This window comes from Podarcis vaucheri (genome assembly GCF_965113315.1).
Source record: "Podarcis vaucheri genome assembly, chromosome: 13".
NCBI lineage: Eukaryota > Metazoa > Chordata > Lepidosauria > Squamata > Lacertidae > Podarcis > Podarcis vaucheri.
The window spans coordinates 25,510,801-25,537,275 of record NC_138751.1 but is presented as its reverse complement, the minus strand read 5'-3'; the positions used below and the strand labels follow the sequence as shown (position 1 = coordinate 25,537,275).

Below are 26,475 nucleotides of genomic sequence, written 5' to 3'. Positions count from 1 at the left end.
ATGAAATGAGTGTTATGTGGGGCTGTTTTTACCCTAAATGAGGTTTGGGGACTGTTAAGGTGCCCATATTCAAATGCTGAAAGAAGTTTAACCTATAATAACAGCTCAAGGTTCTGAGTGTTTAGAAGATCAAAGTAAACCCATATTAAATGAGCAGCAGAACACTGATGACAAGGAAGCAGTGGTGAGTCACTATCTCTTGTAATAACACATCATTAAAGTTTTCATGTATTGAAAGGTTCACTTCTAAGGCTTGTGGCTTATTTCCCTTATCTTTTTTTGACTCTCTTCTGAATTAAGCAAATCTTGCTTAGTAAGTTATGCTAACAGTTATCTTTCTATTTTGTTCCAGAGGTTGCAAGGATTTTAGTGATTTGTTTTAAAAAACATGGATAATCAGTCTTCCATTTCTGGATTTCTCCTTCTTGAATTCTCAGCTATCTGGGAGCAGCAGATTCTACACTTCTCTCTGTTCCTGATATTGTACCTAGCAATTGTCTCAGGGAATCTCCTCATCATCTCTGCAGTAGTCTTTGACCACCATCTGCACACCCCTATGTACTTCTTCCTAATGAATTTGGCCATCCAGGATCTTGGCTCCGTTTCTGCCATCATACCCAAATCAATGGCTAATTCTTTTCACAATACTAGATACATTTCTTATTCTGGATGTGTGGCTCAAGTGTTCTGTTTTGTTTCCTTTGTGGGATCCGATTTCTTTCTCCTCACAGTCATGGCATATGATCGCTATGTTGCCATTTGCAAACCACTACAATATGAAATGGTGATGAATAAGGCAGCCTGCACACAAATGGTTGCTGGTGTTTGGATCACTGGTCTTTTCTATGGCACATTGCACACTGGGGGGACCTTTGCAGTACAGTTTTGCTCCAATATTGTCAATCAATTCTACTGCGAAATCCCAGAGTTACTAAAGGTTTCCTGCTCTGACTCATATCTAGCTGAAGTTGTCATTCTTGTGATCAGTGCAGTTATAGAGTTAGGCTATTTTTTCTTCATTGTTGCAACATATGTACTAATCTTCACTGCAGTGCTGAGAATGCCCTCCATCCAGGGAAGGCAAAAAGCCTTCTCCACCTGTCTTCCACACCTCACTGTATTTTCTGTATTTATATTCACTGGGTGGTTTGCCTACCTAAGACCACCTTCTGATACACCATCTGGTCTGGATTTGGCATTAACTGTGATATATACCTTTGTTCCACCCATGTTGAACCCAGTGATCTATAGCATGAGAAACAAAGATATCCAGGTTGCCCTAGCAAAGCTGTCAGCTTCACTGTCCTCTTTTTGCATGTAACTGTGGATTTTGTGTTTGCTTAAATACCTTCATTTGTGTGGAAGGCAGTTTAAAAATAATTCAGCTGGAGATATTGATGAAACCTGGCTCTTTTGTTTAGGGAACTGGTGACTCTTTTTGCTTTTTAAATCTTATTCCAAAATTGTACGCACATAAATCATGAAACAGGATATGACTTACAAAAATGGGTTATGACAGGAATACTAAACCTTTTATTTTATGCTACAAAATAAGACTTAATTGTCATTAGCCAGTAAAATGAATTCTTCAACAAAGCAACTTGGAAAACACAGAATAATAGTAGTGCCTGCTTATCGACTCCATATTGCAATATATGTTGTACGTACATATCCGTCCATGTGTTGTTTCATTTGTATATTTATTAAAATGACAACATACAGTGTAAAAAATTTCGCCCCTCTTCCCTCACCACCTTCACTTTTGGCAAATCGGATCCTCCTATTCGAGGGTCCGCATTGTGCACAGGCTCAGGGCATCCCGCCCATAACCATGGGAGAGGAGCGGGATGATCCCAAGCCTGCAGTGGCCCCGCAATCAAGCCACTGGCCTGTTGGCCTATTAGAGAGTGGTGGCATGATCGTGGGGGCCTTTAAAAGGCAGTGGCACATTGTCAGGGCCATCATCTGGCTTCATGCTGCCGAACACCCGCCCACCCACCCTAGTTTTAAATGTCTGCTTTGGCCTTGCTTTGGACTACGGTTGGTCGCCTGTTTTGGTACAGGGGCTGGGTAGGAATTTTTCTATTTGGTGGATTGGCACTGGCCATTTGGTTTTTGCCTACCTCTTAGCAATCGTCACAACTTTGTAAGGTTTGGCGGTTAGGCATTGGCTTAGTGAGATGTGGGGGAGGGGAGGCGAAGCCATCACCTGCCCCTCCAGGTAGAAGGGTATTCCGTTAGAAGAATCCGTGGGTCAGGATCTCGTCCGAAGTATGCTTGAGGGGCTAGGGCCATGCCAGACACAACAGGAACCCCGGGGTGAGCTTCAGTTGGTTGCCATTGATGGAGCTCCCTTGGTTGGTGGTTTACCCTTTCAGACTTCCTGCAAGGCGGACAGGAGTCAGTTATACTTATTGCCAATGCCTAAGCCAATATCACTCACATTTCTGTAATCAATAAAGTCATGGCCTAAATTTTGCCCATTAACTTTTAAACTAAAATTCTGTGTCATTGTGTTTTTATTATTCCTGGGGGGTGCGCCTGGGCCTTGACGTGCAACAGATTTTCCATTATGTCTGTTTGTCACACTATATTATAGCAGTGGTCAATATTCATTAATTGCAAGGTTTTCCAAGTTCCATTACTGCTCTAGCTGCTGTTAATAAATGCCTCTGCTATATCAGTCTCTACAGCCACAGTAGGCACTGTAACTCTACAACAGTTTCACTCTTCCAAGACAGAGAAATGTCAACAACATCTGCAAATGAGATTACCTAATCAGCCTTCTTAGTGGTGACTCCATGGTTTTTTAATTCTGTTTCAAGAGGAATTATGACCCTCTTTCCTCAGGGCATTACCACAACAGACTGATATCAGATCCCGGTATTCTGTCATTGTTTAATAAAGAAATTGTAGCTTTCTTTCATATATACATGGTGTGCTTTCAAACTGCTAGGTTGGCAGGAGCTGGGACAGAGCAATGGGAGCTCACCCTGTCACATGGATTCAAACCACCAACCTTACGATCAGCAAGCCCAAGAGGCTCAGTGGTTTAGACCACAGTGCTACCCGCATCCCTACTACCATAGCACTATGTTGACAGGGGCTCTGTGCCTTAATACAGGGATGTCCCTCCAGATGTTGGATTCCCAACTCCCATAAATCCTAACCAACATTGCCAATTGTTAGGGATGCTGGAAGTTGTAGTTCAACAACATCAGGAGGGCTATGCCCAGTCATGCAGATATTAAAAGGCGCAAAGAAAAAGCTGGCCATCTTTGAAGCCCAGTTTAAATGTGTGTGTGTGTGTGTGTGTGTGTTTGATTATGACTTACCTCCAAAGGTTTAGAAACGTAGCAGGTATCAGATTTAAATGAAATGCATGCAATAGGAGCACATCAGCGAAGCATGCATCCCAGCACTCAGTAAGCCACTGTGACCAGATTGCAAAGCTTTTCATAGGTAAAAATCACTCACATCTGTTCCAATTGGAAACCACATTAGCAGTAGTTTCAGATGTACCTTCCAATTTGTATGAAGATGTGGACAGGATCCTTAAAGTATTTAGGGCAATCACCTGCACACTCAGTCCTCACCCATGAGAGGACAGCTAGCCAAGTGCATGAGAAAAGTGTGTGCCAATGGGCTATGGTACCTTCAGGGGGTGGATAGTTCTACTAGAAAACTGCAGAAGAAGATTGTTGTTGAAAGGCCCCTGTATGAACTCACCATACTGGATAATTTCTGGCTACTCAACAATTTATCTTGGGGTGTCTCCCTGCCAAAGGTTTGTGGAGGATCAAGATAAATTTCAATCTGATTTCTGGCCTGACTTTGGTACTGAAATGAATTTGGTGGTTCCCAACATTTTTCCCCCCTTGAACCATTTGAATATTGCTTGACAGGCTACTTAATGTTTTTTTCTGCCTGTTGTAGCAATTATAATGTGCTGTGCTAGATGCTGTATGATTTTTTAATTTTAATTTTACCAACACTGCATAGACCACCTGAATGAAGCTCACAGTTTGGTTACTGCTCTAGACAATTTACACTAGGAACTAGACCCAGGGAGTCCTGTCTCTGGTGGTCTGCTGAGCCTGTCAACAGCTTTCAGTACTATATGGTTTTCATGGACCTGCCTGGGAAAGACTCTACTTGTTTGCTGCAGTTTCAGTCCTTCATGGAAACACACAGTTCTGAAAGATGGTACTGAGAACGATTGCTCATCTTGTCTCCCACGCTGTTCAACATCTAGATGAAACTTAGCAAGATCTGAAGATTATGAGTTCAGTAGAGGTGTAGGAAGGTGTGTGTGGTGGGAGCAGCCTGCCCCAGATGTCACCACTGAGGGGAGTGACATTCAGTACACCGCCTGCCCGTGACTCCCAAGCTTACCCTGAGCCATCGAGGGAAGCGGGGAGCTGTGCCGCTTTGCCGCTTTGCCGGCAGCCTTCCCCCTTTGTTGCTCAGGGGAGGCTTGGGAGTTGCAGGCGCGTGGCATGCCATTGCCCCACACTCCCGGGCTGCTGGAGGAGGCAGGCCAACAGGCAGGGAGAGGATGGGAAGGAGGCAGGTGAGCAAACAAGTGGAGCAGGGAGGGAAGGAGAGATGCAAAGGCTCCCTCAACTCAGGACCCAAACCCTGGAACACAGGAGGAGAGGTGGCGTGTGAGAACAAAGTTGGGGGGAGTTTTAAGTGCTTATGCTCACAATGTTAAGTAAATAAACCAGAAAATGACACTTGGAACTGTATCTTATTTTTCCTTCTTTTAATAATATCAATGGGGGGGTGACAAAAACATTCTGCAGCGGGTACCACCTGACCTTGCTACACCTCTGCTGCTTCCACCCCCACTGAGTTTTGGAAATACAACTTCAGGGAATTTACGTCATGGAGGCTTAGGGGAATGATGCTGGAGGGTGGAAGTAGAATACTCATCCCTGCTGTGCCCTTCTTTATTTACTTAGCATAAGTACATAATGTGTGAAGATGGGTATTTATGTCATACAGGAGGAAGATGGACTAACTAAACTTCCTAAATTCCCCATATAAAAGAGTCTTGATAGCCAAGTTCCACCTCCATATCAGCAATATCAATGGTTGAGATATTTTTAAACTGTTTTCCATGTAAATAAGGGTAACTAAATGAACACAAAATCAACAGCTACACAAAAAAGAGCACACTGAAGCTAACAGCTTTGCTAAGGCAACCTTTATATCTTTGTTTCTCATGCTATAGACCACTGGGTTCAACAAGGGTGGAACAAAGCTATATATCGCAGTTAATATATAATTCAGAATAGATGGTTTATCAGAAGGAGGTCTCAGGTAGGCAAACCACCCCGTGAACATAAACACAGAAAATACAGTGAGGTGTGGAAGGCAGGTGGAGAAGGCTTTTTTCCTTCCCTGAGCTGAGGGGATTCTTAGCACTGCAGTGAAGATTAGCACATAAGTTACAATTATGAAGACAAAGCCACCTAACTCAGTAACTAAAGTAATTGCAAGAATGGCAACTTCAGTTAGGTATGAATTAGAGCATGAAATTTTTACTAACTGTGGGATATCACAGTAGAATTGATTGACAACATTTGAGCAAAAAGAGGCTGAAAATGTGCCTCCAGTGTGCAAGAGACCAAAGCAGAGACCAATGAACCAAACACCAGCAACCATTTGTGCGCAGACTTGCCTGTTCATCACTATAACATATTGTAACGGATTGCATATGGCTACATACCGATCACATGCCATGACTGTTAGGAGAAAGACATCAGATATTTCAAAGAAGACAAAAGAGAAAAATTGAACCACACATCCAGAATAAGAAATGTGTCTGGTATTGTTGAGAGAATTGGCCATTGATTTGGGAATAATGGCAGAAACAGAGCCCAGATCCTGGATGGCCAAGATCATTAGAAAGAAGTACATTGGAGTATGTAAGTGATGGTCAAAAACTACTGCAGAGATGATAAGAAGATTCCCTGATGCAATTGCTAGGTATAATATCAGGAACAAAAGGAATTGTAGAATCTGCAGTTCCCGGATTTCTGAGAATTCAAGGAGCAGAAATTCAGAAATGGAGGATTGATTATCCATTAAAAATAAACAAATTACTATAATGCTTGCCACCCCTGGAAGAAAGCAGAAATATAACACAGTTACAAACAAATGCCTACTTTATTTTGTAGATATTTGTGGGAGGGGGGAAAGACAGAAAGACAAGGGGAATAAATTATATGTCTTAGAAGTGAATCTTTTGATGGCTGTAGGATAAACCCTAACGCTCTTGGCCATCCTTGCTGCTTTTGGGCTTAGGGGATGATGAGGTTAAAATATTACTTAGAGGGCAGAGGACTCCCCATATCATTTCCATATTTAGAATACACAATGCTTAGAAACTGCACTAAGGCATCAGAATCGAAATAGCATTCTATTTCAGCCTAACTTTCTACTTCTTTTTATGGACAACAACACTGAAAAACGTCAACACATGTGCCTGGATAAGGTGCACTTAGTTAATTGCTTGATTAGAACAGGAACTTTTAACTCCCAAAACTTTAGGGCACCCAGCAGATTTGTAATGAAGAAAAATCTTACATTATTGTTGATTATATTTTGAGTGAGTACAATAATGGAACCGAGTACAGGAATCTTGTTGCTGCTTACTAGGAGGTAGTGGTGAGGTCAACATATATGAACCATATATATTACAAACCATATATTTTAAACTACTTTTCCACAACTATTCTTAGAATAGTCTGAAGTTTCATTAGTTTACATTCCTCACCACATAGAATATCTACAAACTACCATGGTTTATGATGAATAGAAATATTAGACCAATTTTTTTAAAAAAGCTAGCTGCTTTAACTGTTCAGCAGTAAATCACTTTCAGGATGATGATGATTTTAGTGGGAGGTATACATTTAGTAAACCCAAACCTGCATCTAACCTGCTTCTATATAACCCCTCAGCACTGCTGTGCTACCTAAGCTGTATCCAAATAGTCAGAAAAGCAATTTATATTTTTGCAAGTTTAAGAAAGTGTGAAATGTATCTATCTTTTTCTAAAGTATTAAGTAGATCAGTTACGTAGATAAATGACTTACATTTCCCCTCATAGATTTATTGTATCTCCTCTTGCACTTTCTGCTCCCAGCACTGTTACTCAGTGATCCATAACATCTTACAAATGTTATCCTGCTCCTTTTGAAGCATAGAAAGCCCATCTATACTGGCAGAAGAAGTCTATTAAAAGCATAATTTCCCTGGAGCTTTGTTCTCTGCAGTCTGCTGTACCACAGGATTATAGGTGTCCAGATGAAGGATTACCGGTAAATCTCTTATCTGTGTTTTGCTAATAAAATTAGCAGAGGGTGTGGAAGAGTTTGTGAGAGTGACAGACCATTCACAACCAAAACCCACTCTATCTGCTGTTAGAGCATGGGTAGGCAAACTAAGGCCCGGGGGCCAGATCCGGCCCAATCACCTTCTAAATCTGGCCTGAGGATGGTCCAGGAATCAGTGTGTTTTTACATGAGTAGAATGTGTCTTTTTATTTAAAATGCATCTCGGTTATTTGTGGGGCCTGCCTGAGGCTTTTACATGAGTAGAATGTGTGCTTTTATTTAAAATGCATCTCTGGGTTATTCAAAAAAAAAAAACCCATAGTCCCTCCCCCCACAAGGACTGAGGGACAGTGGACCAGCCCCCTGCTGAAAAAGTTTGCTGACCCCTGTGTTAGAGTCTCCAGTATTAGAAATGGAAGAAGCTGAATCAGACCATTGATCCATCTATCTCTGCATTGCCTACAGTGGCTCACATTGGGGAATCTGATTGCAAACTATTAATATAACCATGCAACTGGACCTTAGCCAGAGGCACCAACTGATGTTAGGTATCTTTGTGTTGTCACTGTGCAATGCTTGGAGTCACAATGTGCTGGACCTGGGGGGGGGGGGTACCGAGAGGCGTGGTCAGAGTCCGGTCCTGGGTCGAGAGTCTGGAGACTATCCACCAAGGGCGAAGCGGGGTCCAAAGCAGGAAGCCGGGCGTGGTCAGGAACTCCGGAAGAACAGGTCTGGGTGCTGGCAGAAACAGGTTTCCAACAACGTTGCTCCTGCAACCTGGGACTGGGCTGACTGGCCTTTATCTTCTCTGAGGCCAGGGGCGGTCCCGGCCCACAGGTGACCTGCCTCTCCTGGCCTTAAGGCGAGCACTCCTCCTGAGAGAACCCAGTTCCCTCCGCCTCTCTGCCCTGAGCCTCTGCAGCTCAGGAGAGGCTGGAGGGTTACTGGACCCAGGGTGAGGCTCACCTTCCCCTGACAGGGCTGGGAGAGGCACACCTGTAGGCAATGGGTCCTCAATCACCTCCGGAGCCAGAGTGGATTCATCTGGTGTCTGCTCCTGAGGATCTGGCGCAGGTGCAGGCGCTTCAGATTCAAGGCCCTGCCCTGGCTCAGCCGGCCCTGGAGGCGGGGACTCCTTTGCAGGATGGGATTCCTCTGGTTCAGCCTCTGAATCAGACTCCCAGGCCATCACACACAAGACTCTGTTTTGCATTCCAGACATTCCAGACTGTTGGAAGTCTCACAGAAGAAGGGAGGCGGATGTGATGTTACTGGTTTCCTGTTCCTTTGTTTTCCGGTTGCTCTCTGCTTTCACAGAGAGAGGATGTATTTGCTGTCTGCGTATTTAGAAATAAAACTCTTAGCAATGTAGCTCATATTTCTCGTCCTTCTGCTGTTTTGTATGCTCTGTGTAATGAGGGAACGTGCCTGGAGCCTTATCAAAGGCTCAGGTCATTAATCATTGTAGGAGGCAATTTTGGAGGACTCGACCGGAGGATGAGCTTTTCCAGCTCGGTCGTAGCAGAGGCTCCAACATTGTTGGTTATCAGGCCCAGAAAACGGAATGCAGCTTGTCTGCTCTGGTGTCAAGAAGAGTTATGGGAGGTATGTGCTCATTGCCCCAGGAAGCCTGCCAGTCCCTAATTAATTGGCAATAAGGGTGGATGTTGAACTTCTAGCCAAAGCAAGATGCCCAGCTCTTTGGGAGACCGCAATATGTTTTTGGGTGAGTGCCCCCCTCCACCCTTGTTCAAAAAAATCAGGGAGCAGAGGAGGCCAAGCACAGAGCTGAGCATAGTGCAACTTCAGTGGACAGCTCCTTCTTCTCCTACTCCTGCCACAGAGGGGAAGAGGTGGAAGCAGCCTCTGGCTGGTGGCAGCAGCAGGAGGAGGAGCTGCCAATCACTGAAGCCACACTACTGCTATGTTTGCCTCCCCACCCCTCCTCAACTCCTCCTAACATCACATGTGCAACATCACACACACAATGTCCCCCCCCCATGTCCCTTGCAAGTTGGTACCTCTGTCCTCAGCTATTGCCTTTGAGCAAATTCTTGAAAGACAGAGGGCACCATTACTACAGACAACAAGAGAGTATGGGATGATATTGACAACATGTAGAAGGCACACATTTTGAATCCCTGACTTTGTGCTCTGCTTGCTCTAATATCAGGTATATCTCTCCCCTCCCTTATTTTTCTTTCCTTTAGTATGAGTATTGTGGTACATCGCTGTGCTCATTTTCTCTAGCCTTTTAGGAAGTTTGGGACTCTCTCACTCTGTAAGACTAAGAGGTGTGTATGTACTGAATGGTGGTTTTCTGCCATATTTGTAGCCTTCTGTCTAAACCATATACTCTGTCTCTTTCATTTCTATTTAATAAAAAAGTGTTTTTCTACTTCCTGGTGTGACAAATTATTTACTGGTCAAATGTATGCATGCATTTTTAACAGATGGGGTTGTTGATTCCATGCAAAAGGATCCATTCCTCTCATGAGTGTATGTTGGGTCTGTACACACAGTGGAACACTGTCACCTAAATTGTTGTCAAAATTGCTCAGTGGGCACAGGAGATTTAGAAGTATGCCACCATCACCCGCTGGCAGAGGAAGAGGAGTGCAGGGGGAGCGCAGCGCAATCCTGGCAGGGTGCCATCGTGGCTGTCCTCCCACCCGTGCTTGGTGCCAAGCCCCCGCAGGCGGCATGCTCCACCCTCAGGATGCGCACCAGCCCTGCCCTACCTGCTCTCCGCCCCCCAGTGCCAGAGCATGAAGCTCCGCCACTGCCATCACCCCTGCCCCAGTGTCCTCCTTTAAAATATATTAAGAGCAATAGATACCATTTGGCCACTTTGTATGTAGGTCACAATGGAGACTTGCTTCCACTTCCTCCTATGTGTGTTCACTATAGACATACATTACCTGGTAACTGCCTTATAGTAAATCAGACCATTGGTCCATCTGGCCCAATATGATCTGTTCTCATTGACAGTGTCCCCATATGCCCCCCCCCCCAGTAATCACTGGAATACTGCTTGAATGGTGGCTTGAATATGTCTTATAAAATCACAAAAATCGACATTAAATAAATCATTACTTTGTAGAGTTTATTCTTCCGGTTTGTGTGTGAGAGATTTATTTTGCTATTTTAAAAAAATGAGCAAGCAACAATAATCAACATTTTGAAAATAATTCTTTTTGAAATACTGATAACTGTCTATAAACTGTTTTAACTCATCTCCAGGGAAATTAGAGGAGGAACACTTGAGGTTTTTTTCTGCTTCATTTACTTCCATGTTTTCTGAGATGGAATTATTTCACCATAGTTCAGTTCTTCATTCTTAATTGACCTTCTCATCTGTTGAAGATGGTTGTCATTAATTAACCAAAAGCACATTACCTTTAAAAAGAAGCTTTAACCCTTTTTTATTTTCCAAAAAGAAGACAAAGAGAAATATGCCCTATAAATTAGCATTATTGGGATTATTGTGCTTTCCAAATAATATAATGAAGCCTAATTAGCCCGACTTTTTGGAGGTGGTTGTGAACTCAGTTTTAAAAAATAATGATCTCTCTAGAGATAATCTTGTATCTGTACAACTATTTAAACTAATTAAGCTAGACTGTGAAATGTAAAATAATGAGAAGCATGTTTTGTCTTTAAATTAGTTTAATTCCTACAATAAAGAGGAATAAATATTTCAAACAGTATTCCAGTTAAATTAATATGTTGTATCTCTTACAGCATTAATTGTGGTCTTTACAAACTGAAGGGAAGAAGAAAAAATGTTTGGTAGATGCCACAGTAATTCTAAGTGAAGTGATTTTAGTCAACACACTTTGCAAATCAAATTAATTCAGCATGCATGTTGGCACGGACACTTGAATTGCTCCTCCTCATTCCCTGACATAAGGTGCTGATTAAAAACAAACAATTATACAAACTAGACGAATAACACACTGGAACATAAGATGGCACTCACATCCCACTATACAGTAAGGAAGAAACTACTTACTGTAAAGTTTGATTTTCCTCTCTGTACACTTTGCCAGTTGGGAAATAAGGAATTGAACCCATCTTTACCATGTCTCCTTCCATTCACCATTTTAAAATCAAAGGCCAAACCAAACATATGCCATGTGGTCTGTGTAAAAGTTACAATTATTGGAAATAATCATAACTGAGGAATGGATGATTGCATAAATAAAAACCCAGTGTTCTGACCCTATGGTGTACCTTGTTGTGGAAGCAGAAAACTGAATCAAAGGGTCCAAGTCCTGGGAGAAGGGAGAAGTGTAGGTTTGACCCAGATCTACACTCTATGTTAGACTTTGTACAGCTCCTGATAGCTGTCAGCTGTTGGCCATTTCAGACAATACAATCACACTGAAAGACTGAATGGATATATTGGGGCAGGGATCATATCCAATGGTCCCTCCCTGACTGAATGTGTTTTCCAGTTCTGCAGCACTTCACCCATATTAGAAGCTCATGGAATAAATAGCCTGCCTGAGACTACCTTAAATTTATGTGAACTTAGAGTCTTCTTGTAAGTTAACATATCATCAAAGTAGAACTCTGTGGAAAGAGTGGACTGTGTTGACTTCTCTGGCAGTTGAGGAACAGTTCTATAAATGCTGAGTCTTGTTTTCAGCCTTTTTGCGCTTAGAGGCCCCCAAGCCCTTCCTCTGTAAATAACTTCACACTGACACATAAATTTTAGTTTAAGCTATTGGGCAAAATTTTAGGCCACAGATTTATTAATTACAGCAAAGTGAGTGGTATTGGCTTAGGCATTGGCAACAGTCTATAACTGACTCCTGCCTCTCTGGCTGGTAGTCTGAAAGGGTAAACACCAAACGAGGGAGCCACATCAATGAAGATCAACCGAAGCTCACCCGGGGTTCCTGTGGTCCTGGCATGGCCCTAGCCCCTCAAGCAGACTTTGGATGAGATCCAGGACCCCCAGATACCTTTACCAGAATACGTATTTCTGGAGGGGCAGGTGATGGCCGCACCTGCCCTCCCACACACTTCAATAAGCCAATGCCTAACCGCCAAACCTTACAAAGTTGTGATGATTGCTAGGGGACGATTGCTAGGGTAGGGGAAAACCAAGTGGCTACAGCCAATCTGCCAAATGGAAAAAAATCCTACCGAGCCCTTGTTCCAAAACAGGTGACCCAATCCGAGACTTCCGGGTTGGTGCCTCTGGCAATGGTGGAATTCCTCTGATCGGGAGGAATTTGCCCCGTGGGAATTTGGGTCTGTACCGCCATGGCGAAGGCGGAGACCCGTAAAAATCACAGGTGGGAGAAGCCTGTGAATGTGGGATTCGGCGGGCACCTTTTGTGCCTCCCCTACTCATGGGGAAACCCGTTTTCGGGGATCCGGAGCGATGTGGGGTGCTTCGAATCGTCTGCTTTTTTCCACGGAGTGAAGCCGCATAGCTGTTGTCGGAGAGCACTGACTTTTTCCTGTGGACAAGTTGACCCTAAAGTAATTACCCATGAGTAGAGCTAAATTGGGAAGAATTGGATTTTTAAACGTTTAATTTGGCATCGAAACGGGGAGTTTCAATACAGGAAGTCCGCCTCCCTCTTTTGTAGATTAACTGAAGCAAGGAGACTGCAAGCTAAAGTCTTGGAAAGCCTTTTGTAAAGGACTAAATTTCCATCGGTAAAGAACTAAATCCCCCCTTTTTGGAGGCAGGAGAATAGGGGGGGAAGTGGTGGACTGAATATGCCTGTAGGAGAGAGTTAAGAGAGTTAAAATACCGCCGCTCTGACCCTGGAAACGGGCTGCTAGCAGGATTGATGTTTTTTGGAACGTTCATTGACAGCGTTTAGAACATTCATTGACAGGTAGCTGCTAATCAAGAGAATATAATGTTTCTACTGTCTCCGGTTGTTGTTTTTTTTAAAAAAGGAGGAAAGTAACTGAAAATTGAAACTAACTTTGGATTATTGAAACTGTGTTTAAAAGAGGACATACTGACCGATACAAATACAACTTGTTTTCCCCTGGTGGAAGCTTTTGAAATTGGTTACTTTACAGGAGCTGGGCTAGGGGAATTTCCAGCTGCAAGATAAAAAAGTCTGAGACTTTGGAATTGACCTTGAATCTCTGAAGTGTTATGGCAAACGGAAACGAAAAAACAGACGGGATGTCGACAGAGGAGGCATTAGTGGCTGCATTATTGAAAATGAACGATTCGCTGGAACAACTCCACAAGAAAACAGATGTGAAATTGGATGTTGCAAATATTGAAATTGATTCAACTGTAGAAAGTTTAAACCACTTGGGACAAAAGGTGAATACCAATTCAGAAATCACCCAGAAACTGACACAGGAATCTACTTTCATATGACAAACTGCAGATGAGGTCAGGAAAAAAACCCTTGCTGCTGAATTTAAAGTAATACAACTGGAGAGGAGAGTCCCATCCATACAAAGACAACTTGACGAACATAAGCTGACATTCGTTATGACTGAACTTAAAGAAGAACGGATGAATTTGAGGACCAGAGCCCTATCTGAATTGGAAAAGGAAAGCTTGACAGAGTTTCAGGAGGCGACAGGACTAACATTGGTTGAGAAAGAGAGGTATTTGGGGGTTAGTATGACCACCAAAAATGTGAATCTGTTTAAGGATAACTGTGAAGGATGTTGGATTGAAGAGAAGGGGGATTTGGAAATATGGACAAATCAGAAGTTGTTACTGTTGGGCCGAATTATTGTGGTGGGGATGAGGGCTGCTGTGTTGCTGGGGATGTTGCTTTTGTTTCAAACATTGCAAGCTCTGGATGGGATGGAGGGTTTCAGGAGGTGGCAGAGGGATGCTCCTAGAGTTGTCTGGCAGGGCAGGAAGCCTCGAGTATAACTTAAGATATTGATGGATGCCAAAGAAGGAGGTGGACCTGCCCTGCCAGACCTTTGAATTTCGCTGTGAACCATCTGCTTTTTGCTGGTTGAGAGAATGGCTGCTTTTTGAAAACACTGAAGCGTTGGACAATGGCAGATGAAGTTGATGGACTATATGGAATTGGCAGAAATGACTGGCAAGATCCGAGACCAGGGTGAAGAGTCGGTGGAAGAAGATTGGAAAAAGTTTAAAGACTATTTATAGAAATATTGTAAAATTAAGGAATGTTAGAAAAATGTTGGAATGAAACTACATGGCTTTAGTAGAAATGTCATAAGGAATTAGGTATAAATAGATTAATAGAAAATTAAAGGAAAAGTATGGCAAGAATGTGTTAAGATAATTATAGAACAGAAAACAGAGTAAGGTGGAAAGGAATTGCTGAAACAAATAATAGAAGTGGAATACAAAAAGGGAGGTGGGAGGAGGTCGCTGGAAATAAGTGAATGAAATATAAGATTTTGAAAATGTTTGAGGTGTTTTTAAATTGTTTTTGTTTGTTTGTTTCTTTTTTCTTTTTTTGTTTGTAGTGTTGTGTTGGAAATGTGAAAAAAGTAATAAATATCATTTAAAAAAACAAAACAAAACAGATGACCCAATCCAAAGCAAGGCCAGAGCAGCATGATGTAAAATAGGGAGGGAGGGTGTTCAGCAGCGCAAAGCAAGTGCCCCCAATCACATTGTGCTGCCGCTTTTATAGACCCCGGGAATCACACCGCTCGCCTTGATTGGCCAAAACAGCCTGGCGTGATCCCAGGGCCTAACGGTTAAGGCTAGGGACACACTTAGCTACAACCCACCCTGCGGGGGTGTCTTGGGGGCCCAAGTGCAACCAGGACCTTCATTAAGGAGGATCCCATTTATTGCACAATTTCACATTGTGTAATCTTATATACAAGTAATTGTATGTGATACACACACATTTTAAAAAGCTGGACATGATGGCTTCTATTTTTAGTTTTAAAATATATTTTCCATAAGAAAGCTTCCCATAAAAATGAAAGTAGTAGGTTTTTAAAAATAAATAATCTGTTCAACATTCTAAAACCCACAATTCCTGCCAGAATTCAAATGATGTGGAAGCTAATGGATACTGAAACACTAAGGGCTCATCCACAGTTCTGTTTGTGCTGCAATTTCTAGGCACAGGCTGGAGTGTTGTTCGGTTTTTTTGTCCTGCCACTTTCCCTGGGAAAACCTGTTGTTTACTGCTGAATCAGAACAGGCATCAATCAGGTTTCCCCCTTGATTGACATTTGCTCTGATTCAGCAGTAAAAGAAGCAAACTGCAACTCCTAGAGTTCATAATAAAAAATATTACATTTTTAATTATGTTTGTGAAGAGAGTCTTGAAATTGCAATGGCCATATCTGGTGAAATCTTGGGGATCCCAGATAATATGTCCAGCAGTAAAGTCTTTAGTGCCATGCATAACTTCTTGTCCAACCCATGACTGGAAAACCAATACAAATTAATTCAATAATAAAAGACAAATATCACACACACTTTGCAAAATACACATCATGTATGTAGATCACTGGCCACTTCAAGATGACCTGTTTATTGAACATTCATCCTGAATTGTTTGCACAAAGTTTATTGGGAGATCAGGTAATGTTGCCTACTGAGCATGTACTTTGGGGGGTGGGGTTATTGGAAGGTTATAGGGTATTGCTCCAAGCAAGTTGTATCCCATATTTTACAGAGTATTTGTAAGTGAAACTGCATCATTTATTTTCTATTTATAAGCCTCCAAAGTGCTCTCTTGATATCTTTATTCCTGATGCTATAAATAATGGGATTCATGAAAGGTGGAATGGTTGAATATATCACTGCAAGCATCATTCCCATGTCTGAGGAGGACCTAGATGCTCGTCCCAAGTAAGCAATGCTTACAGTGAAGAAAAATAAGAAAAGGACAATGAGATGGGGAAGGCAAGTGGAGATGGCCTTTTCTCTTCCTTGTACAGAGGGGATCCTCAGCACTGCTTTTAAAATCTGCAGATAGGAAATAATTATGAATCCAAAACATCCTATACCCAACACTGAACAAAATATGACAGCTCCTCCTTCAAAAATGTATGAGTTGGAGCATGAGAGCTGGAGAAGCTGTGGGATTTCACAGAAAAACTGGTTTATGACATTAGAGCAAAAAATGATTCCAAATGTGCAGCTAGTGTGCAAAACAGCATAGAAAAGGCCAATGAGCCACACACTAACTACCATTTGAATGCAGGATACTTTGTTCATAAGTAGCTCATATTGCAGTGGGTTGCAGATGGCAATGTATCGATCATAGGCCATGACTGTTAGGAGGAAGAACTCGGAGGACGCAAAAAAAACAAAGAAGAAGACCTGAGCCACGCATTCAGAATACGAAATGTGCCTGGTGCCCAGTATGGTGTTAGCTATAGCTTTGGGAATGGTGACTGAGATGTAACCAAGGTCAACAGCAGATAAATTCACCAGGAAAAAGTACATTGGAGTATGAAGATATTGGTTGAGTGCTACAACATTGATCACCAGCAGATTTCCAGTCAGAGCTGTCAGGTAGATTATGAAAAATGTCACAAAGCATACAATCTGCAGTTCTCGAATTTCAGAGAATTCCGAGAGAAGAAAACCTTTCACAATGCTTTGGTTGAACATTTCCTTACTGTTATTCAATAATGCACCCCTGTCAGAGAAGGGAAGACATAAATGGGATGGTGGTGTCCTGAAATTTATCTCAATAGAGGTTCTACATGCATGTCTTAAAAATTGAACATTGATTAATTCTGCCTAAATGCAATATTTGACCATGCTTATGAGGACAGTAAATGAGTCAAATGGGTCATGTTGACTTTATGAAGATACACATAATAGCTGCAGTAACCCAAAAAAGGAATATATATTTAGGAACTGGTGACATGTAAACACATTTATAGTCACTGTTTAACTTACCAAAAAGCGGAACATTAATAATAAAATTATGTGGTTGACATCCTTAAAGTATTTTGAAAAACAAAAATTAGCAAGGCAAGGGGTAATATCCGACAGAAGACGTAATGCTGATTAGATTGTGTTTGTGCAAAAACTGCTGCAGTGGCAACCCAACACCCAGAATGGACTGTTCATTTACGTTTCATTTAATTGCATATGACAATAGAGCCTACACCAGGGACAGACAATGTGGTGCTCTCCAACTATTTCTTGGACTCCAGGTCTCAACATTGCTACCCATTGGCTATGCTGGCTAAGTCTGATGAAAAATAGAGTCCAGCAACATAAGGAGGAAACCATACTGGTGATTCCTGCTCTACAAGTATGATCACAAGTAACGTTACAAATGTTCTAATCAGTATTGCCAACCTGGAGGGCAAGACTTGCCGTCTTCTCTACAGACAAGTTCTTAGTACTTTTACAAAAAACAAACAAACAAACAAACAACAACAACAACAACCATTAAGGCTGCAACCCTATACCCACTTACCTGGGAGTAAGTCCTGTTGAAATCCATGGGATGAACTTTTGAGCAGAAGTGCACAGGATTGAACAGTAACTAAATCCATGCTAGGCTTCTTATGTTTGACTTTATCCATACAAAGCATACTTTAACACAGAACTGAGACTCATCTTTAAAAAACCAGCAGCAAACAAGGATGTAGATAAACATTTGAGGAAAAGATGGTGGTGTGGGACAATAAAAGCAGAATCTTTAATACCAATTACCCAGTCATTAGATGTCATCCCTAACAGGAGATTGTTTATAAAGATTCAAGAAGGCATTTAGGCCAGTATTGTTATTATTCCTTTTAAGGAAGGGACTTCCATCCAAAGTCATAGACAGATGTCTGCGTAATTCCACTGGAAGAAATTTAAGTCCAACACCTGACAAAAAAAAGAACATGATGATGGATGAAAGAAGGATTTTAAGAAAAAGAACAACAACATTGTCTATACAATTATAAATAATCCCCAGTGTTCTTTGGCTGTAACTGTTTCTTTATACATTTCTCTATGAGCTAGCTATGTTATTCCAAAACAGGCATTTCCCAGGCCTAATCCCAAAATATCAGTTTTTTGTGCACACCTTTGTCTCACATTGTCAGATGATTTGTCAGTCATCACCATAGTAAATCTGTCCACCGATCACTCTTTCTCACAGTCTGTTGAAGGTCTATCGCTCACATGTTGTCTTTTTCCTGTGACCTTCCAGCTGTCTGTGTCTGTATAATCTGCAAAATCCTAGTTATTTACCTATTCAATCCTCTAAATGAAAATCTGCAATTATTTGCCAGAAGAGCATGTATCTGGCTCAGTGGTAAAATGACATCCGAAGGACGCTTTTGTAGAAAGCTTTATATGTAGCTTTTCTAAGTTGGCATCTGGGGATAGGCTGACATGAGTCCAATCAAATATAACAGCAGTTTCTTTGAGGGAAATATAAATATATTTAAATGGCTAGAGAATTAAAGTTAGGGATAGAATTATTGATCTCAAAAAATAAAAAATAAAATTGTGTAGGGATTACAGACCTGGCTCCCATTTTTAGTCCTATGGTTCCAACCCTCAAACTAGAACTAAATGCAAATGTTCCTGAGAAAGTAAAGAGTACATTCCCCTCCCTCACTGAACAGCTAGCAAGAGCCCCCTATTTCCAGAGACTTTGTGCAGGGCTTCTAGATCACAGGGTGGTATTTCTACACATATTTGAGACATGACAACTTCTTCTTCCTCCTTACTAGAAATTAAACATTGGCAATAATCTCTAACTCAGATGGGAGAAATTTCAAGGCAACTGCTACTAAGTAGATTAGGGCAGGGAAGGAAATAGTGGGCCAGGTGAGTTATATTAAGTCATGGGTAGGCAAACTAAGGCCGGGGGCTGGATCCGGCCCAATCCCCTTCCAAATCCGGCCCACGGACGGTCTAGGAATTAACGTGTTCTTACGTGAGTAGAATGTGTCCTTTTATTTAAAATGCATCTCTGGGTTATTTGTGGGGCATAGGAATTCATTCACCCCCCCTCCAAAATATAGTCCGGCCCCCCACAAGGTCTGAGGGACTGTGGACCGGCCCCCTGCTGAAAAAGTTTGCTGACCCCAGTGTTAAGTCATTTGTTTTTTAATGTATTTTTATATATATATATATATATATAAAACACCTCATAATCTTGTCAAGGTGAGATACTGTTAGTTGCTGGTTGCTCTGCAGTGCCTTCTGGTGTCACATTTTAATAATGCATCATGAACATTAAAAGGGAAACGTCATGTGGCCATATGATTATCAAACCATTCCTTAGCCCTTCCTTAACGTTAACAGCCATGAGTGTAGATCTGTCCTAGATCTGCTTGGTTGAGTGAGTTATGATACAGCGGATTTTTGGCTCAGACAGATGTTTCTCCACTCAGCCAGGCCACACCAGAGTAAGTCCAGCATAATTTACACTGGTTTATTTCCCCAACACAAGTGACTGTAAGTGATGGAAGATAATGCAACTACTGTGTGGGTTTTTGCATAGTCATTGTGACCTTGACTTAATCTTGCATCAGTCACTTGGAGCGGTAGTAAGATGAACCACATCAATACAGTGGCGGAGGAGCCCTCTCCGGCACCCGGGGCAATACACTGAGGGGCGGGGCAAACCACCCAATGGCGTACACGCAACATCCGTACGGATCCCCATATGGACGGCATGCGAGAGCGGCAGCCCGTACGGTCGCCATGCAAAAGGCAGCCTGTATGAATGCCCATATGGATGGTGCACGCGAGTGGCACCCATACTGACTGCACATGCCCTCAGCTGCTCTACAGCTGGGGGGAGGCAGGGGCCATCTTGTCACACACACCCCAGAGTGGTACCCGGGGTGGACCGCCCTCTCCACCCCCAACTTCATACATCAATAGAATATTTCTTTCTCAGGAACATTGCACCCAGAATCCTAAGTGAAATGCAATTTTAAAATGAGCGGTAGAAATGGGAATTTGGGAGAAAGTTTAAGAAAGAGCTCACAACATTAGTCTCATTTTGTTTTTTATTTGCTATAGATTTTATAAATTGTTACTGATAGTTTTAAATGTTATGGTTCAATTTTAAGGGGATACAATGTGGTTTCAATTGGATTAATATTAGTCATATTTTTATCTCCATTGCTGTATTTTCTTAAATGTTCTACACAGCCATAAATGAACAATCACATCCTTAAAGGATGGTCTAAAAATCAGTCAATCATTAAAAGTATTCTTGGGCTTATGCTACTTGGTCAAGTGAGTGGCACTAAATAAACACTTCAATAATATGAATTGTTCACCTTGTGTGAAAAAGGTCCACAGCGCAGGCCAGCCCATTGCAGTATTCCAACTTATACTGCCACTCTGTAGAATAATTGAGGTTGTAGTCCACGACATTTTCTCTGCATAGACAGGATGACATACCACCCACATTTACACAAGAAAACTAAAGAATGAGTTCTTAGAGTGTCTCAAACCCAATAGTTTTAACAAGGCAAGTTTTATCTCCTTGTTTCTCATGCTGTAGATTACTGGATTCATCAGTGGCGGAAACATGGAATATATAATGGTAAGTGCCAAGTCCAGATGTGAGGGGGTATTAGAGGTTGGCTTGAGATAAGCAAAGCAGCCAGTGAACACAAATATGGAGAAAACAATGAGGTGTGGAAGGCATGTTGAGAAGGCCTTTTGCCTCCCTTCAATAGAAGGGATTTTCAACACTGCAGAGAAGATGTGCACATAGGTGATGATGATGAAGATAAAACAACCTAACCCAATGACAGCACTTACCACAACAATTCCAATTTCAAGTAGGTACAAATCAGAGCAGGTGAGTTTAAGTAACTGTGGGATTTCACAGAAAAACTGATTGACAATATTGGAGCAAAAGGTGGGTGCAAAGGTGCCTCCCGTGTGTAACACTCCATAGAAAAAACTGCTGATCCATACACTAGTAACCATTTGGATGCAGGCCTGCTTATTCATCAACACTTCATATTGCAGTGGGTTGCAGATGGCAATGTACCTATCATATGCCATGACTGTGAGAAGGGAGAAATCAGATGCTAAGAAAAAGAGAAAGAAGAGGACCTGAGCAACACACCCAGAATAGGAAATGTGCCTGGTGTTCATGAGGGAATTGGACATGAATTTAGGGATGATGACTGAAACTTGTCCCAGGTCTTGCATAGCCAAGTTCATGAGGAAGAAGTACATGGGGGTGTGCAGATGGTGGTCAAAGACTACTGCAGAGATGATGAGAAGATTTCCTGTGACAGTTGCCAAGTATAATACAAGGAACAGAAGGAAGTGTAGAATCTGTAGTTCCCGAACCTCAGAGAATTCCAAAAGGAGAAATTCTGAGATAGATGTTTGATTAATTCTGCTTTGCTCTTTAAGATGCATGTTGACTGTTGAAGGAAGCACAAGGAGAGTTGTTAAAATGAGAGCCTAATGTAACCATCAAAGCTACAGTACTTGGACTTAATTTCAAATTACTACTACTACCACTGCTTCATCATCATCATTATTTCAGAATATAGCACTTTCCAAAGAACAACTATGCTAGTTCTAGTGTACAATCTAAAATATACACAGGGAAGCAAGAGAAAAATGTGACTTTTGAATCATGGGTAGGCAGGGGAAGAATACAACATTGTTTCAATTAATTATATTTGTATTAGGTAATTCAATACATTATTATTATTATTATTATTATTATTATTATTATTATTATTATATTTATATTTATACATCACCTTTATCTTCCAAGGAGGTCAAGGTGGGGTACATAGTCCTCCTCCTCTCCATTTGATCCTCACAACAATCATGTGAGGTAGGGTAGGCTGAGAGATGGTGACTGGCCCATAGTCACCCAGTGAGCTTCATGGCTGTGTGGGGATTCATCCTTACTCTCCCAGGTAATGGTCCAGCTCTCTAACCATTACGCCACACTGGCTCTCAATTATTGAGCATTCATCCTGATATGTTTCCTCAATTTTGCAGGGAGGCTTTATAATATCCCTTGTTTATTTAATATTCATTCTGATTTTCTTGTTCAGAGGTTACTCAACACCATGACAGCCAATTGTTATTTCAAACTTTCCAATGCATTTCCTCATTACGTTCTTTACTACAGAAGTATTGTGGTGCATGTTGGAACTTAGAAGTGGCTTTTGTTTTGCCACAGCCCGAAATCTAATTTAATTGTGCCACCTGAATTTCTGGCATGTGCCAAAAACCAAAAGAACAGCCCAGCTGGATAAAGTCAAACCAAATCTAGTCTAGCACCATATTCTTACAGTGGCCAACCAGAAACCTATGGGAATCCTATACTAGGACCTGAATGGAGCTGCACTCTTCTCACTTGTGATTCCCAGCAAATGGTATTTTTGAGGCATACTGACTCCGACAGTCAGAGGGTATATGTCTATGTATGGTGCAAAGAAAATGAATAGCCCTGGAAAGGAAATAACATCCCAACAAAAAGGGAATGGTTAAGTAAACTATGTGAGTATCTGGAGTTAGCAAAATTGACGGATATAATAAGGCATAAATCTAAAACTATGGTACAGAAACAATGGGAATGCTTAAATGAATATTTACACAAACAGGGATCAAACACTAAAGTTTGGTTGTGCTTAGACTAACCTTGTGAAGAATACAGAGAATACAGGAAGTGACTGAAGAACAGATGTAAAAGTTAACTAGATAACCAAGAGACGTGTGGTGAATGCGGTGGGAGTCTTTTATATTATTTTAACTAGGATTTAAATATTGTAATGTTTGAAGTATGAATTTGGAATAATTGATTATGAAAAATATTTTTCTTTTCATTTTTTTCTTGTTTCTTTCTTTTATCTTTTGTCTTTCTTCTTTTCTAGTTTGCATTCTGGAAAATTGTGTATATAAAATGTTTTTATCTATGGTTATGTATTGTTTCTATTTCTTCTTTTCTATTCTTTTTTTGTAACATTTAATAAAATTTAAAAAATTTAAATTAAAAAAGAAAGAAAGAAAGAAAATGAATAGCCCTAGAAAAAACCTAGCCCTATGCCCTGTGAATTTAGAAGTCATGCAAGGTGGCCATAACATTGTATGGGAGTGGAAGACATTTCAAAGGAGAGTGAGAGGTGAAAGGAGAGAGGGTTAAACATTCTAAGGCTCAAAGACTCAGTTATTCAACAATATCAAAACACCAAGTAACATTTAACATACACTTTCTTCACTAAGTTAGTCTATAATTTCAGAGAACGATATTCTCTGTGTGATTCACACTCACTGTTATGCATCCACTAGAAATTTGAGAAATCTTACCAAAGTCTGTAGGCTTCCTTTAAAATCATGTCCCTTAAAATTCCTCAAGTGTCTTTGTTAAGGTGATTTTTACAGATTATGACCAAATTTAATTTTAATACAGCTCTTGTTGTTTGTGGATCTATATTACAGTTTAGGGAGGGGGGATATTCATACCTAATAGACACTACCTGAACCGATATAGAAAATGAAATGTGACCATACAAAACAAATTTAGGGTACATTTCTATGAATTTTGCAACACTGTTCTCTAGCCAGCCAAAAACAAGCCATAAAAATTATGTATAGTATGGTAAAGGGCAACCAAAAATACATCAGTGATTAATGGAAATGTACAAAAATACATTATATTTGGGGAAATTTCTTGTAAAAGGCATGTAAGGCATAATTGTGTTAAAATGCATATTTTAGGAGGAAGGTGCCTGGAAATATGTATGGATTTTCATCTAGGCTGTTTATTGGGGGAGAGAAACTGATGTGAAACTCCTGCAAACTGAATTTAAGATTTCAGGGAGGGGGAATTAAAATTGAGAGCTCCACCATCTTTACTAGAGATTACACAACAGATTGTGTTGCTCTGTGATGGGATTATGTCTTTATGTGAAAACAATTTACAGTACTCTGATTTGTGTGAGATTCATTGGCATAGAGAGTGTTGAGAAAAAGAGTCATTGTAAGTGGAAGGAGAGAGAAAAAGGGGGGGAGAGAGAGAGATACATGTGGAAGAAACAAATGAATGTACAGTGGTACCTTGGGTTACAGACACTTCAGGTTACAGACGCTTCAGGTTACAGACCCTGCTAACCCAGAAATAGTACCCTGGGTTAAGAACTTTGCTTCAGGATGAGAACAGAAATTGTGTGGTGGCAGCGCAGAGGCAGTAGGAGGCCCCATTAGCTAAAGTGGTACCTCAGGTTAAGAACAGTTTCAGGTTAAGAACAGACCTCCAGAACGAATTAAGTTCTTAACCCGAGGTACCACTGTAAGACGAAGGGCAAGGGTATATATTCAAAGTGAGTGAGTGTTCATAGTGAGAGCAACTAAGCAACTCTAAGATGACAAGGGGGGAAAAATAAGGATATAGCAGCTTACTATTTTTTCTTTCCAGATTTCTCTCAGCTTCAAATTGTTCTTCTCCTCCAACTAAGTCAGATGACAGTGTATTTCTCCAGCCATACAGTACATGCCATTTTATAAAAGTCATTCTATACACAGCTCTATGGTGATAATAAGAAGCTGTCAATTATGATGTATTAATTTATCTTTTGTGTTGCAGGAGATTTACTGTCATGGGAATCCAGCACTTCTCAGTAGTTGGAGTTTATGGGGAAAAAAATAGCTTGTTCTTTTTGATAATATACTTTTTACAGACTGTGGAAAATTGGATTCCTGAGATTTTTATTTATTGATTGATAAAATTTCTGTACTACCCTTTATCCAAGATTCACAGGGTGGTTTACAATATAAAGAAACAAAAATGCACATAATTGACCACATGGCGTGACACACACACACCATTTGAATGGCAATGCCCATTAACTTGGGGTTGGTGGGTCCCTCAAATATTTTTTTTGGGGGGCGGCAAAGACCCCTTGGTCCCTATACGTAGGCTCCTATGGTAGAATCAGTCCCTATTTTCATCTGAGGAATGTTGGAGGGTACACCACACAGTTTACAATTGGTTTCAGAGTAAGTATTATAACATGGGATCAGGGAAGGAAGGAAGGAAGGAAGGAAGGAAGGAAGGAAGGAAGGAAGGTCCAGCATGCTGGCACTTCTTTCAAACTTTTAGAAGTCAGGATCTGGACTTTGTTCCCATGGAACTTGCACAATGGCAATATGCATGACCTGCTTTGTGCCACACAATGTTTGGGAGCTTTGGAGGAGAACCTTTACCACAAAACCTTGATATTTTTTTCTCATAAAGAAGCCACAGATAGCATGGTATTTGATATTTGATATTTTTTTCTCATAAAGAAGCCACAGATAGCAAATCTTTCCTGCCCTGCACCCCTCATCTTTAGAGGTTTTCCCTATCATAACCACAATCTAGACCATTAGGGCTTTGTAGGAGATCAAAACTAGCACTTTAAATTCAGTCTGGGAGTTGTTGGGTTTTTTTAGCAAATAAAGCCTCTTCAGGATATGTGAAGTAGTGATGAATGGATTGCTGCTCTTCAGAAGGTAGGGCACCACATTCTGTACTTGAAGTTCCTCAAAGCACCATATAAAATGTACTGCCATTCTCCTCTCTTTGGATCTGTCCCAGAAGGCCATTAGGATAACTCCTATCTCACCTCCCCCTTTCTTTCTTTTTTTTTAAATATAATTTTTATTAAAAATTTTCATTATATCAATTCCAACATCAAACAATTTTTCACAAATTTCAGGGTTTTTTTTGGACTTCCATCAGCCTCTCTGTCAATCATCCATATTTTCCCATTTTTACACATTTTCTAAGTTTAGTATTGCATTTTAATATTACTTTATCAATCCTCTTTCTGTTTAACAAATATTCCTCTACCTTTCACAAAGCCTCTTTAAATCCCACTAGTGTTGTTTGTTCATCACATGTACTTTTCAGATATTCAGTAAATTTTTCCCAGTCCTCGATGAACTTGTGTTCCCGTTGATATCTAATCTTCCCAGTTAATTTGTCCAGTTCAGCATACTCCATAAGTTCACCTCCCCCTTTCTATTTTATTCCAAAGAAGTAGGAAGTGACAAGACTGTCCAATGCAACAGGCTGTTGTGGAGAATGGGTTTGTATCATCGCACATACTAGTGACATCTTCCTTCACCATTTTAATACTGATGATGAGGAAGAGTTATTTGAAATGGAGTTGTACTCCCTTGGAGGAGTGCACCTGGATCCATTTTGGTCATTGAAAG

The 26,475-nt window shown here is 41.0% G+C and overlaps 3 protein-coding genes across 3 annotated transcripts in view; 1 reads left to right on the top strand and 2 right to left on the bottom strand.

The window, feature by feature from the left end:
- Window positions 1-16,923, bottom strand: part of LOC309516572 (olfactory receptor 14A16-like) — a gene marked incomplete at both ends in the record, with an annotated part of 40,752 nt that extends 23,829 nt beyond the window's left edge. The window contains 2 exons of the mRNA XM_082195333.1: window positions 5,911-5,993; window positions 16,491-16,923. Coding sequence (XP_082051459.1) covers window positions 5,911-5,993; window positions 16,491-16,923 — 516 coding nt within the window. The remainder of the gene's footprint in view (window positions 1-5,910; window positions 5,994-16,490) is intronic.
- LOC309517460 (olfactory receptor 14A16-like) lies at window positions 389-1,321 on the top strand (the record flags this gene model as incomplete). Its single annotated transcript, XM_082196693.1, has 1 exon — window positions 389-1,321. One exon carries the CDS (start codon window positions 389-391, stop codon window positions 1,319-1,321), a length of 933 nt encoding a protein of 310 aa, XP_082052819.1.
- A 3,777-nt stretch (window positions 16,924-20,700) lies between the features above and the next one.
- LOC309516571 (olfactory receptor 14A16-like) lies at window positions 20,701-21,672 on the bottom strand (the record flags this gene model as incomplete). The annotated part of the gene is made up of 1 exon (XM_082195332.1): window positions 20,701-21,672. The coding sequence occupies one exon, from the start codon at window positions 21,670-21,672 to the stop codon at window positions 20,701-20,703; it is 972 nt and encodes a 323-aa protein (XP_082051458.1).
- Between the last annotated feature and the right edge of the window lie 4,803 nt (window positions 21,673-26,475).